The sequence below is a fragment of the Beta vulgaris genome, chromosome 7 (genome assembly GCF_026745355.1).
Source record: "Beta vulgaris subsp. vulgaris cultivar EL10 chromosome 7, EL10.2, whole genome shotgun sequence".
Taxonomy (NCBI): Eukaryota; Viridiplantae; Streptophyta; class Magnoliopsida; order Caryophyllales; family Amaranthaceae; genus Beta; species Beta vulgaris.
Genome location: NC_079208.1, coordinates 30,306,953 through 30,320,061, shown reverse-complemented (window position 1 = coordinate 30,320,061; position 13,109 = coordinate 30,306,953). Strand labels below are relative to the sequence as shown.

At 36.5% G+C, this 13,109-nt stretch overlaps 1 protein-coding gene across 4 annotated transcripts in view; it reads left to right on the top strand.

The window, feature by feature from the left end:
- Positions 1-10,449, top strand: part of LOC104898941 (gamma-tubulin complex component 4) — a 28,531-nt gene extending 18,082 nt beyond the window's left edge. For 3 of the 4 annotated variants that reach the window (XM_010686077.3, XM_048648524.2, XM_048648525.2), the window contains 7 exons: positions 525-580; positions 4,651-4,842; positions 5,048-5,273; positions 6,464-6,552; positions 7,775-7,925; positions 9,362-9,484; positions 9,945-10,449. In XM_010686077.3, coding sequence (XP_010684379.1) covers positions 525-580; positions 4,651-4,842; positions 5,048-5,273; positions 6,464-6,552; positions 7,775-7,925; positions 9,362-9,484; positions 9,945-10,010 — 903 coding nt within the window. In that variant the 3' untranslated portion in view covers positions 10,011-10,449. The remainder of the gene's footprint in view (positions 1-524; positions 581-4,650; positions 4,843-5,047; positions 5,274-6,463; positions 6,553-7,774; positions 7,926-9,361; positions 9,485-9,944) is intronic. The other variant, XM_010686079.4, reaches the window with a different exon arrangement.
- The last annotated feature ends 2,660 nt before the right edge of the window (positions 10,450-13,109 follow it).

Here is a 13,109-nt window from a genome sequence, read left to right as displayed (position 1 = left end):
AAATACTTCTTAAACTATAAATTTGCAAATATGACGTAAAATCCCTTATACTTGAATTTTTTGAAAAAATTCACGCCGTGTTAGCCGCGATCCGTTCTACACATCTGATACAAGCCGCATCCATGATAACGTGATCATTACCGCGATTGCGACCACATCCGCGATTTTTTGTGCATATAACACCTTTTGTGCATAATCCTGCATAGTTGGCAAATGTTTCAACTTCCAGAGGAGTACAACATAAGCAAAAGTTCTTATATTGATGGAGATAGAACGGTGTACAAGTTATTATTGCTCCACAGTCAAACCTATTGAGAGTTAATTTTTTCATTTGTTGGTGGAATGTAAAAAATTAATTGATGTTATGTCTACGTTCTATGCTTTATGAAAATTCGATCATTTTAGTACTTCTCTTTCCAAGGCCAGTTCTAGATATTGCTCTTTGTGCTGTAGGACTTGAATATGTTAACTGTGATTTCAATTAATTCTGTGGTGATTAAGGTTCACTATTTTTTGTAATGCAGGCTTCATTGAAGACAATCAGTGATGAAGATAAGTACTTCTCTAGAGTATCATTACGGTTAGAGCCATTACTCTCTTGATGTTTGGGTTACTGTAGGTTTTCCTATCTTGCCCATCTGCCTAGATTTGGAGAATTTGATTTGTCTTTGTTCTGACATCAGCTTTTATATGATTTGTGATGGGATCTGGAAAATTTTGTCTGGTAATCTCAGATTTTAACTTTCTTCGCAGTTGTTAATGCAGTGATATGATTATATAGAGGAAATGCCTCCTTCCCCTCTCTTGTTCTCACCTTCATGGCTCCATCTCCATGATGTCTGACTCCGTCTTAATCAAATGAAATTTCATCACTCAGAAAAGAACAATATAGAACAGATAGGACCAGCAGTCCTCTGGAAGCCAAGAAAATAATAAAATAAAACCTGAGTCTCTGTACATATGAAAGCTTCTACGGGGGAGCACAGAATGAGCATTGCTCCAAAGGGATGCTAGATACACTACCTTCTGTCCCATGGAACGCTCAGTTAAGAAGATTCTTTGGTACCGGTCCTACCAATTTACCCCTTCTTTATTGAACGAAGCCAATCAGTTTCACTCCTCAAGCCCCTCATTTCCATCAGAAACAATGTAAGAAATCCACAAATGCTACAAAACTGTTGCGTAGTACACCCACGGCCCGTTTGGTACTTGGTCATAAATGGTGGTAATGGGAATGAATTTGTGTGTAAATTTGTGAAAAATATCATTGTCCATTCCCATGGTAATGCTAATTTATTCTAAAGTGTCCACTTTCCTTCTTGAATTTTCATTCCCATCCAATACCACCTTGTTGGTGGTAATGAGTGGTAATAAAAATTGCTTCCCCTTGGAAACAAAAACACAAGTTTAGGGGTGAGATTGCTTGCCCATGGAGAAAAAAGGTCTCCCCATGGAGATTTTAAGGGTGCTTCCCTAATAAAATTACACTTAAAATTCATTCCCATTACCGCAATTTATTAACAACTACCAAACGGGCCGCCAGTACACCTAAAATTTTCTTTCTCTTGTCTCAAATTCTTATCAATATTCATAAGTGGGTGCCAATATATCTGCAAGCCATGCTTCCCCAGCTCCTCCCGCCGTTCTTCTATTCTCTGAATTCTGCTTTGTTCGTTTTCCTTCTTATTTTTAAATACCAATGGTGGGTTTTCCAATTGTAAGAAACTAGGTGAGAGCTCATTCTCAAATTTCTCTGTTAATTTGATAGAATGAGCAGCTATATTATCTGTACTCTTGTGCTACTCTGCACGAGGCTCCCCATGGTTTTCATGATCTGACTTCTTCATATGGCAGATATGCCCATGATTGACTCTTTTTCTTTGTTGTGTCCTCTGTGTGTGTGTTGGGGGGGGGGGGTTGGGGGAGGGGTTCTTTATTATTTAACGTCATATTAATTTATCATTTTCTTATTTTCATGGAAAAAATTGGAGTAATGTAATGACAGCAATGCTACACTTCAGGGAATCTCTATTTTGGAGACTGGCAACCCTCAGAGTCCTAAGCAACCTTGAAACTACAATGTTACATATACCATAGTGCTATAGTAGAGATGAGTAAGAAGTTAGATTAAAGTACACTTGTACCATAGCTCGAAGTTGATGAGCTGCTGACGGCCCTTTAAGTCAAAAAGTATAATATTACTTTCAGCAAAGGACTTGAATGTTTTTATTATAACAAATGCTTCTTCCATCCTGTTTTAAATGGTATATTTATATGACAAAATGCATTAAGAAAAAAATAAGAAAAGGTATGCATTAAGACAAAATAAGAAAGGTAATAGTTTACATACATACATACATACATATATATATATATATATATATATATATATATATATATATATATTCCATATACCAAGGCCTTTTAGAATTTTATTATATCTAGAAGGAACCTCTTTTTATTTCAAAAAGACCACATCTTGTGCTTGATTTAGTAATTCTGGACAATTCTTTTGATCAGGCTGTCATTAAACTGAAAAATTAGAGGAAGAACTAGGAGTTGGCGCCTGATTGCTTGCTTTTCATGCCATCCCGACAAGCTTTCGCAGCTGTTGTTATTCCTTGCTTAAACTTGTTATTAATGAAACTACTCACCATGCTAATAAAAGTGGATTGATTTTCTAATTCAACAAGATAGACTGTCTCACATGTGAGAAAAGGTCACAAATTGAGTTTAAATCAAGTAACAATTTAAAGGCACAGCAATAATAGGATCAGAGCATATCTTCCCTCTGAACAAGAGGTGAAGCCCAACCCTTGTCCATCTTTTTTGCAGGAAAATCTCCACTTAATTTTTTTTATTAAGATAATAATGAATTAAGAGGGATTGATTTCTTTATGCTTGTCTTTAACGTAGAAAGTGTTCCATTTGTTATTAAGTAGCCACTAATTCCCATATTATCCTCCCTCTACAACTTCATGGGGACATATTTGAAATCCTAGTAACTTTTCTCTAGAAGTCACTAGACTCGCTTTTCATCGCTTTCAAGTGCAGGAATCACTTCTCTTTTTCTCCCTTGCTTTTGACCCCTACCATATAGTGGGTAGGGACTGTGGGTAGGGACAATCAGTTTGTATCAACAGCATTGAATAGAGATCCCTATTGATATATAAATAAAGATAGAATATTTTATTTGTCACAATACCTATAACGGAATAGGTCTATCTGGGCTGCAAACCGTGTAGTAGAAACAAGATGATACGATGGGATTGAAAGCCTACTTTAACTGAAGAGCATAATTTACTTGTCCCCTGAGCGGTCATATTAGATGGTACTAAGGTTGGAACACAATATAATATATTCTAGTGCATTTATAGCTAAAATCTGATGGATCCAAAGGCAATTAAAGAACAAGATCCAATTATGTTGGTTTTGGAAGCTATGTAATTCAACTTGTTTGCTGCTAAACAAGAATTTCTTATCTGTCTTACTTGGGAAAGTGAGAAAAAGTAAATTACCTTGTTTAAAACTGTCTTTATTGCTTTATTAGGAAATAAGGGGTCATGGTTTATAACAAACTCTTAAAAGTTAGGAGTTTTACATGGTCTATGTCTCTAGGGCCGAATATTAGTTGTTAATTAGATGTGTTTTATATGGTGTGTTCTATATAGGTATAGCTTTTAGAACTTGTATCCGGTTTAGCTTAGTTAGCTTATCCAATTTCTAGTAGGTTTAGTAGTTTTTACTCTTTTATGTAATTCTAGTAAAGTTATGTTTCATAATTCGTGAAGGAGACCTAGCTATGCATATATAGGTATTCATACTACACGGCTAACAACAGAGCAGCTTGATTTCATAAACATATATTCTTCATTGAATTTGTGTGAGTGCTTACTTACAAGCTATTAAGATCAATTCAGGAGTGATTAATATTGATGCTTGATTACTTAGTTTAGGAGTATTTTAAGAAAATCAAAACCCTAATTGTGAGTTCAGGAGTGATCAAACAATAAGCTTTTTTTTTTCATTAATTCAGAGTGTTATTCAATTAAAGAAACTTAAACGAATTCTAAAGCTTCATGAAAGGGGTGGATCACGTCTACAAAAAAATCTTGCTAGCCTAATGTTTATTAACACAGAATAAATTAACAATTTTTTAGGCTCAAACTCTCAAAGTCTTTTAAGTCAACTTAAAATAATGCTTTACCATGAGGACTCAAGATCTTTAAGTTACCACTTGATATTTCCTTGTACATGTTCTTCTTATATGTCCACTTCTTATGGAAGCACAGATCCACGAAAATAATGGAATCAAATGACTTGTTTAACTGTTTTATACTTCTTAGTCATCGTGGATTAGTGGACAAATGTTTGTGTATTGAACTAAAGGTCAAGTGTTCACCAGAAGAAACCTCTCTGTTATCATCATAGACCCCCCTCTTGTTCACATCAGGGGATTTGTTGGAAGCACTAGGGCAATGTTCTAGTCTGAAATTTTAAAAGATTTTCTGATCATTTTTTCTTTAGTTTTCTGCCTGGATGCTTTCATTTCTATTTTGTCTATCAGCTTGGTAGGTGGAATTCCCTTTCATTTATATGCTCTTTTTGGTGTATTTCTTGATCTTTTATTTAGTATTTGATGACCTCTAGGATGCCTTCAATTGGAGTTGCTGTAAAACCAGCCCAAGTGGATGTACCTAAATCAAAAGCTTACACAGGTAGAAGTTCTGGCGCTGCCTCGTCAAACACTATAACAGACATGGATGGCTGGGATGGTATAACTCTGGAATATTCTATTGATTGGCCCCTGCAATTGTTTTTCACACAAGAAGTGCTGTCTAAGTAAGTCTTCCTCCTCTATCATATAAATAATTTCGACTTAATTGAGAATGGACCCATTGGCTATCATCAATGTTGGTCTCATTTTCTTGGTCCCTTTTATGATTTTGTTGAAGGGGATATCTTAGGGCTCTGTTTTCTTCAACTTGTTAATTGTAGTAAAGCTCGTTTTTCTTTCCCTAATATATGTTCATTGTTGAATCTGCAGGTATTGTCGTGTGTTTCAGTATCTGCTACGCCTTAAACGGACACAAATGGAGTTGGAGAAGTCATGGGCTTCAGTTATGCATCAGGATCATAGTGATTTTGCCAAGCATCGTAATGACAGGATCAAATGCTCAACATCTCAGCAGCGGCGGCAACGTTTTAGACCAATGTGGCGGGTCAGAGAACATATGGCCTTTCTGATTAGGAATCTTCAGTTTTATATCCAGGTACCATAAGTCAAATGTCTAGGGGTCTCGTCCTTTTCCTTCTTGTTTTTTCTTTCTTTGGTTTGGGGGGGGGGGGAGGGGGGTTGTTGAATGAATTACCAACTATACACTTGGACCACCCCCCACACTCCCCAAATAAAACCCATGCACAGGAATGTCCCTTGTCAGAGGAATTGGGCTAATGGTGTCATACTCTAATTGGAAGCATTGGTTCTATGGTAGTGTTTTCAGCCTACATGTATACTGATGCCAATTTGGTACGAAATAGATTGATCAGGGATTTGATTGTATGATAGATTTAATTTGCTAAAATAAGAGTTAGTTGCTTTTTTGATCTCTATTAGGAATATATTTCCTATGTTGTAAAATACTTGCACCCCACTTTGACTTTTGCTCTATTTACACTAAGTTTGACTACAGTTTTGTATTCATGTACAAAAAGCAAATACTATGTAAAATGCTGTTAAATGAATCTCGAAGTAAAATTTTCAATATATCAACTTTATATTTTCTACATATTTGATAATGATCGATTTTATGGTCAAAGTTGTGATTTGGCAAGTGTGAAAGTCAAAGTGTCAAGTATTCTGAAATGGAGTAGGTACTAGTACAGTAGTACTACCTTCGTTTTTCAATTGTCGTACCATATTCCTTTTCTGGCTGTTTTGAATTAATCGTACCACTTCTTTTCTGGGAAAAGTTTTCTCACATGTGATTTGTTCTATATTTTTTATCATACCTTTATACAACTACCCGTAATATGAGTATCATTTCCTTTGGGTACAAGTGTATAATGTAGGAAGTATAACATAGTACAAGATTCCCCCACATAGAAATGTAATAGCCCGTACAATATGCCATAATCCATGCCACCTTTACTGGCATCCAAAGAAATTCAGAATGAGGAAATGAATAATTGGTTCTAGATGCTTCTATTGGCGAGAAAAAAAGATTTAGAACATGGAAAAGAAAAGATCTATTGAAGTATCGCTTCTTGATTGGCGAGGTTTGCTCCTGTTTGAAGTTTTCACTCATGCACTGACCCCTTCTTCATACCTGTTTGACTTCCTATGATGGGTGATGGCCTTTACAGGCTATGGTTTTAGCATTCCTTGCAATATATATGAACTTCCCTTTTTAAGTTGCTTCGAGGATTTCGTGTTAAACTCGCCACATCTATCTTGCTTCAGGTGGATGTCATAGAATCACAGTGGAATATTCTACAAACTCATATCCAAGATTCACGTGATTTCACTGAGCTTGTGAATTTCCATCAAGAGTAAGACAAGATTATTTTGTTGCAGCAGCTTTCTCTTTTAGATGCCGTTATGACCGTTCAATATAATTGCACGCTGACTTGTATTTTGGGATTCTGCAGCATAATACTGATGTGTAGTAGGAGCAATAGTTGTCCACAATGATGTGTTTTTGTTGCCTTTTGTCAAGAAAGCTTATAGTACAGTTAAGTAAGAAAAGGAAAACAAGAAAAGGGGAAACTTTTATCGTTTGAATTGTTAAGCTAAAAACTATTATTTATGAGGCAAATATCATCTGTTCTAGTGGCATTTCAATGGTTGTTGGGAGCACATGTTCTGGCATCCTGGGTTGAAATTCTGAAGTTACAGTCCCGACCTGACTGGGGGAGTGGGAGCTGTCAACCCATTAGGGTTTATGACTATGCTTTGTGAGTTTGGGATTCTTATATATCTAATTTTGGCTATATGAGTAGACTGCTTCTGTGTAGGTAGGTGCAAGTCTTACCTGTCAAAAAAGGGTAATATGACTTCGACGGGTTCGTCAGCTCATATCTTGAGTATGGCCTAGATACTTTTCTGACCATACTAACGTACATCCACCAAAGGGTTCTAATCTGTTCTAAATTTCTTTATTGTATACTTTTAGTCAGTATCACATTTGATAAACGACCATGGAACACTGTTAGTATCATGGGCATAAAAATGATGTTTGTTTATATATCCAGGACTCCATGTGACCAAGCTATATATACAGGATACGGCAGTCTCGTGGATGATATTTCTTTTCCTGCTATGGAGTACTTGATCTCTGCATTACTTAATGTCTTTACTCTTTAGTTATTTATAAGTTATTAGATATTAAACCTGTGCTGCGGAAGCTTTTTGATGGCTAATTGATCTTAACTATTTCCAAAATATTTCCACCAAAAGGTTCTCATCTGTTCTAAATTTCTTTATTGCATACATATAGTCAGTATCACTCTTGAAAAGCCAACCATGGAGCACTTTTAGTATCATGGACATAAAAATGATGTTTGTTTGTATATCCAGGATTCTATATAAGCTATATATACTGGGCAAGGCAGTCTTGTGGATGATATCTCTTTTCCTGTTATTGTGTACTTGATATCTGCATGACTTGTGTGTTTACTCTTTAGTTATTTTATAAGTTATTAGATATCGGACCTCTGCTACAGAAGCTTTTTGATGGCTAAATTGAGTTTAATATTTCGAAAATATTTGCAGGTATATGTCAGCCTTGATTTCTCAGTCATTCTTGGACATTGGTTCTGTCTCAAGGATATTGGACAGTATTATGAAACTTTGTCTGCAATTTTGCTGGAGTATTGAAAACCAAGAAAGCCCAAACGCAGCTGAGTTGGACCACGTAACGGAGGTAATTGGAAACCTTATGTTCAGCTTGGCTGACATTAAAATGAATTATTGAGAGATAAATCTACTGAAATACTTTCCCTTTTTTCTTTTGCATGACTGAGTTGTGCCCTTCATTTCTTTTCGAGCCGCTTCTGACCAAACACCAAACATGACGCACTCTTACGCAGAGTAGCGTTTATGCGGAGTAGCGTGTTACCACAGCATTTTAAGCTTAGGATTGTGCCTCTAGGTTGAGTTTCTATGTATAGTTGAGGGCCTTGAGGCCAAGGCAAACCAGTTGTTGACAAGTCTGCACTTGCAAAGCATGCCAACCTTTTTGAAATGCAAAAAACAAGAATGTGTTCTGGATTAGTGGATTCTATATACTGTTTCATGCTTGATCACTGTGCAAGAACTTTAGCCTGCAACTGTTGTCACTTTCTTTATGTGAACCGTTACTTTCTGCTATTAGAATTTAAGAGAATTTTTATGGTATTCTTATGAAGTTTTGATGTTTGGAGCTAGCTGTAGATTGGATCATTGGACTATATAACTAAGGTAACTTGAAATTCCCAGCTGAACTCTATTGGTATCACCTAAGGAGTTCATGCTCGTAGACCGCTACACCAGACTGGATGAGTTGCTTCTCATCTTCCCACTTGATGGTGCCAAGATGCTCAAACTAGATGCGAAAGTGACAGTTGCATATACTAGAAAGAACAGTCACCACCAACTCTATGTAGAAAAGCAGTAGAACTAGTCAACTAGAGCCAAGTACAAGGTGCTTCACAGTTGGCAATTTTCCAATCTTACACTTCCTATCACTTGTTGTCTTGGAGTCAGTTACATGCTTTAGAGATTATGCTCTGTTCAAGTAGATTTCATATTATTAAAGCGGGGAAAAGTGCATATTCCCGAATTCATGCCATGTGGCATCAATTTATACTAGCTCTGTCCATTATTAATGGTCGCATTGCTGTTCAAATTGCAATGCTGTACGTCACAGTGAAAACTATTTGCTGATGGAAGAGTAATAGATTTTCCAATAAAGCATTTCATCTCCCCAAGGCTGTCATCACTGTCAAGTTTTCAGCTCTAAAAGGTCTGTTGCTTCAAGCCCTGGATTACTTCATCTGTAAGTAAGTGAGGCCTTTAGGTCTATTAATATAGATAAATCTCTTAGTTTCTGGGATCAATATTTTGTTTCCTGTCCGAGTTTTTCTCAGGGTTCCCTCAGTTAATGATAATCTATCTTGATTTTGTGTCTTATTTCTCTATTTCTAGTGGAGTAAATACGAGTAACAATTCCGAGAATGGTTTCTGAACGATTATAATTTATAACTGCAGCTCTTATGTCGTGCATTGTTTTTTGATATTTACGTGCCGTTCATACACTAGTAAGCATATCATCCTTGCATAACTTTTCTGCTCTGGTATTCACCGCCACTATTGTTTCAGGAATTTAACAAAAAGTCAAACTCCTTGTACACCATATTGCGTAGCAGTCGCCTTGCTGGGAGTCAGAGAGCCCCTTTTCTAAGGCGCTTCCTTTTGCGTCTAAACTTCAATTCATTCTTTGAGGTGACAGTTTATATTTTTTTCTCTATCGTGGCCTCATGGGTTATGTGGTATGTACTGATTTCGATAGTTGCAATCATAAAATCAATAAGTTAATTTTGAAAATATACTGCATGATTCAAGGTTGGGTTGATTTGTTAATTTCAGTTCTTTGTAATATTTCCTGTTCTTTTATTATCATATTAATTTATTTTGTCAATTTATCTAGGAGTGCTGTCATTTCTCACTAGTTTTGTCATATCATCAGTTTGTCAGTGAAATCTCATGCATAACTGCGAAAATATGAATACATCACTGTCGGAAGGGAAGTTACTTGGGGGGAGGGGGGGCTGGTTGTCGAAATAAAGAGATAAACTTGGAAAAGTTTCAATTAAGGGTGTGCTATGTTAATTAACAAGGAGACCCATTAATGCTCTTCATGTACTCTCTAAATGTCTTGTACTTTTTTTCTTTTTCATCACAGGCAACTGCAATGGGCATTTTGAATGTCGTTAGGCCACGCCCTTCTCTTCCTGTATTGCAGCAGTAAACTTGTGCATGGTATTTCTGTCGTCGGTAAATCTGAGGTAGTGCAATGCTTCATTGTACGGTTTCGTTTATATTCTCTTCTGGTTGTATAGCAATTTGTGACTGGTGTTCTGCTAGCAAACAAGATATAGCTCAACGCTTCATTGGCTCTACATTTGCAGCAAATCCACCAAAGTCTTGCATCATGCTTACATATTTCAGGTGTGGCAATAGATGTACAAGGGGGATGAATGGAAATACCCGACTGTCAGGGAATGATCATGAGGTGGCACAGGTCATGTGGAATGAGAGAATGGAACTACAAATAGAGGAGCTAGAGAGAGAAGTAGGTATCCAGAAATTGTGTTATTGCTTAACTGGGATAGATCTTGGCCTTTCGAAAGGCGTAATTATCTTGTATTTCCTTGTTATTTCAATATATCTTTCTCTTTCTGGTTTCATTATACTCCCTACGGTAACTCTTACTTTCTTCCATTGTTAAATGACTGAGCTGCTTGAGGTCCAATTCGTTACAAATTGGTATTAGAGCAGAAAACCCATGGCACCTACGACCATTGTTCAAAACGCTCAAGCCTCAATGCATGGATAAACTCGAAAAGGAAGTCTCTGTCCTCCTGGCTGCTGGTGTAGGAAGCGAGCATTGGAGATGCAAGCGACAAAGTGCATGCGCGAGACACAAGAAGGGTTAGTCAAGAAAAATTTGATCGAATCATTGCACATTCAACTTGAGGTTAGATCTTCCTTTGCCCATTTAAGATCCTTCAAGTTCCTCTTGTGGTTAGTGGAAGAGACGGGTTCTCAAGGAGAAGGATTCGTGAATGGGGGCGTTCGAGAGCAAGAGAAGAATTGAGAAATTTAACTTAATCGGAGAACAAGAGCTAGACTGTTTATAGTGGACGTAGAAGGAGGATCAGATGGGTGACCTAATGGTTTTTTTGGTGGCACTAAGGGCATGGTTTGAATACAATTTTGGTAACGGTTGCAGAAGCAATAATAGATTTGCTAGAGCAGAGTTGAAACATTTATCGCTAACCGTGCGGTTGTTGGCCGTCCAATTTTGTTTTCTAGTCTTTTTAGGTGTTTTTCAAATAAATCTTTTTGGGTAAAATACGAAGATATTCATCCCTACAACATTTACTAATCCCTTAGCCACGGTGTTTCACTTAAGGGTTATAGGCTAGCTAATGATCTCTTTCCATTCCCAAATATTGGGGCTCGAACCTCCAACAAATTAGTTAAGGGATAAAATTGAAAATAGCTATGCCAAGATCACTTTGTTTTCATTTATTTTTTTGTTCCCTGATATTGTGATAGTATAATAATAAATCGTAATTCTTTTTGAATCTATTCTAATATTTATTAGTCATATGGAGATTATTATACTATGTCAAGTTTTCTAGTAAAAGATTAACAAAGTTAGACACATGGTTAAAAAAACATAAATAATTTAGGAATTTATAATATTAGTATCACTGTAGTAAAAAAACAACAATCGAGAGAATGGGGATAGCAGTGTCGTATGTGGCGATGGAACGGTGGGGACATAGATGACCTTGAGTGGTGATATAAATGCGACAGAGCAATCGTAATATTTAAATCATATGATCTTTTAATTTATAGGACTTGTATCATCTTACAATTCAAGGTTGTAGAAGCCCGAATTTGTTGCTTGTCTGACTTGGGAGATAACCTACATTGGAGGAGCACATTGGATATGAAGAAGAGCAACGTGTGTTTTTTTAGCTTAGTCCGTTCTTTTCGGGTTGATTTTATCTCATTGTTCTATGCTTTGTTTTATGCTTATTTTATCAAGCATGTAATAAGAAAAAGAGTGCAACTCTTAAAAGTCCCATGACAGCATTGTATAATGGGTGAAAGGACTCCAAAAGTTCAGCTTGTTTATGGTGCTTAAATGCAGCAATTAGGAGGTTCATGAAGGGGTGCCTCTTCACCTCCTTAGGAGTGTGCTTTGTATAGCTTTTTATCTGATGTTTTTTCTAACCTTCGAAAAATTCGCATTGATCAAAAGGTGAATTGCAATGTAGAGATATTACAACCAAACAAGAAACAAAGAACAAACTAACACTAAAGCGAGCTTCGCTTGCTCTGACATATCTCATAATAGAGAAAAACCAACTTGTTACCTTACCAGTCCAAATGAAATTAAAAGGTGAAAGTGGGTTATATGTCTAGCTAAAATTGACCTGATATAGTGAGGTGGAGTTTGTTTAGATGCTAAACATATACGATCATCAAAGACAAATTGCCATATTCATCTTGTATAACCTCATGTTCACAAGAAGATAAATCCCAAGATCCTTGAAAAGAAAAAATTTCCAGTAATTTTATAGATTGAACTAACAAAAAAGTCGTGTCCTTTTGTGATTTCAAACCCTACTGAGAGAGTGTCCTAAGTTTTCGTCGGGGGCTGAAACTAAAAAAGCGTGGAGGTCAAAGCTTGCCCCAAATCAAGTTGGATCACCTTCCATAGAATGCATTTTTGAAGTGTGGCGACCCCTAATGTCATCACATGTACTTGGGGTGATTTGTATTTTTTTTAAATGCACCAAATATTTGGATCCGTACATCAAACCTTGCAATCCCCAAAATAGAAGATCGAACCACAACAGATATAATTTCTAAATGAAATTGTGAACCTTCTCTCATCTTATCGAACACTCGAGCCCCTAAAGCTTCATCTACCAAACAATGACCATCTATAGGAGCCATTTCTTTATCGATCTGATTTCCTAGATCTTCCATTGCCGTAGGAAACCTGGGTCCTTCTATTTCCCACCAAACACTTGCAATACTAAATAATGTCTAGACACAACTATAAACAAAATAGCAAGGAAAATTGAGACTGGTTAAAACTAAACTGATATTAAAACAAAAACAATAATTAAAACAACGATTTTCGTCACCAAATACCCCCGACAAACATATACCCTCAATGTTTCATATAATCATCATATAACCCTGAGTTTTTGAAAACGTTCACCAAAGGCCCTTTTGGTAACAGACGTTAAGTGATCGTTTGTGTTATTTACAATTTTGTTATCATTAACCTCTAACCTCTAAGCCCCTAAACCATAACCCT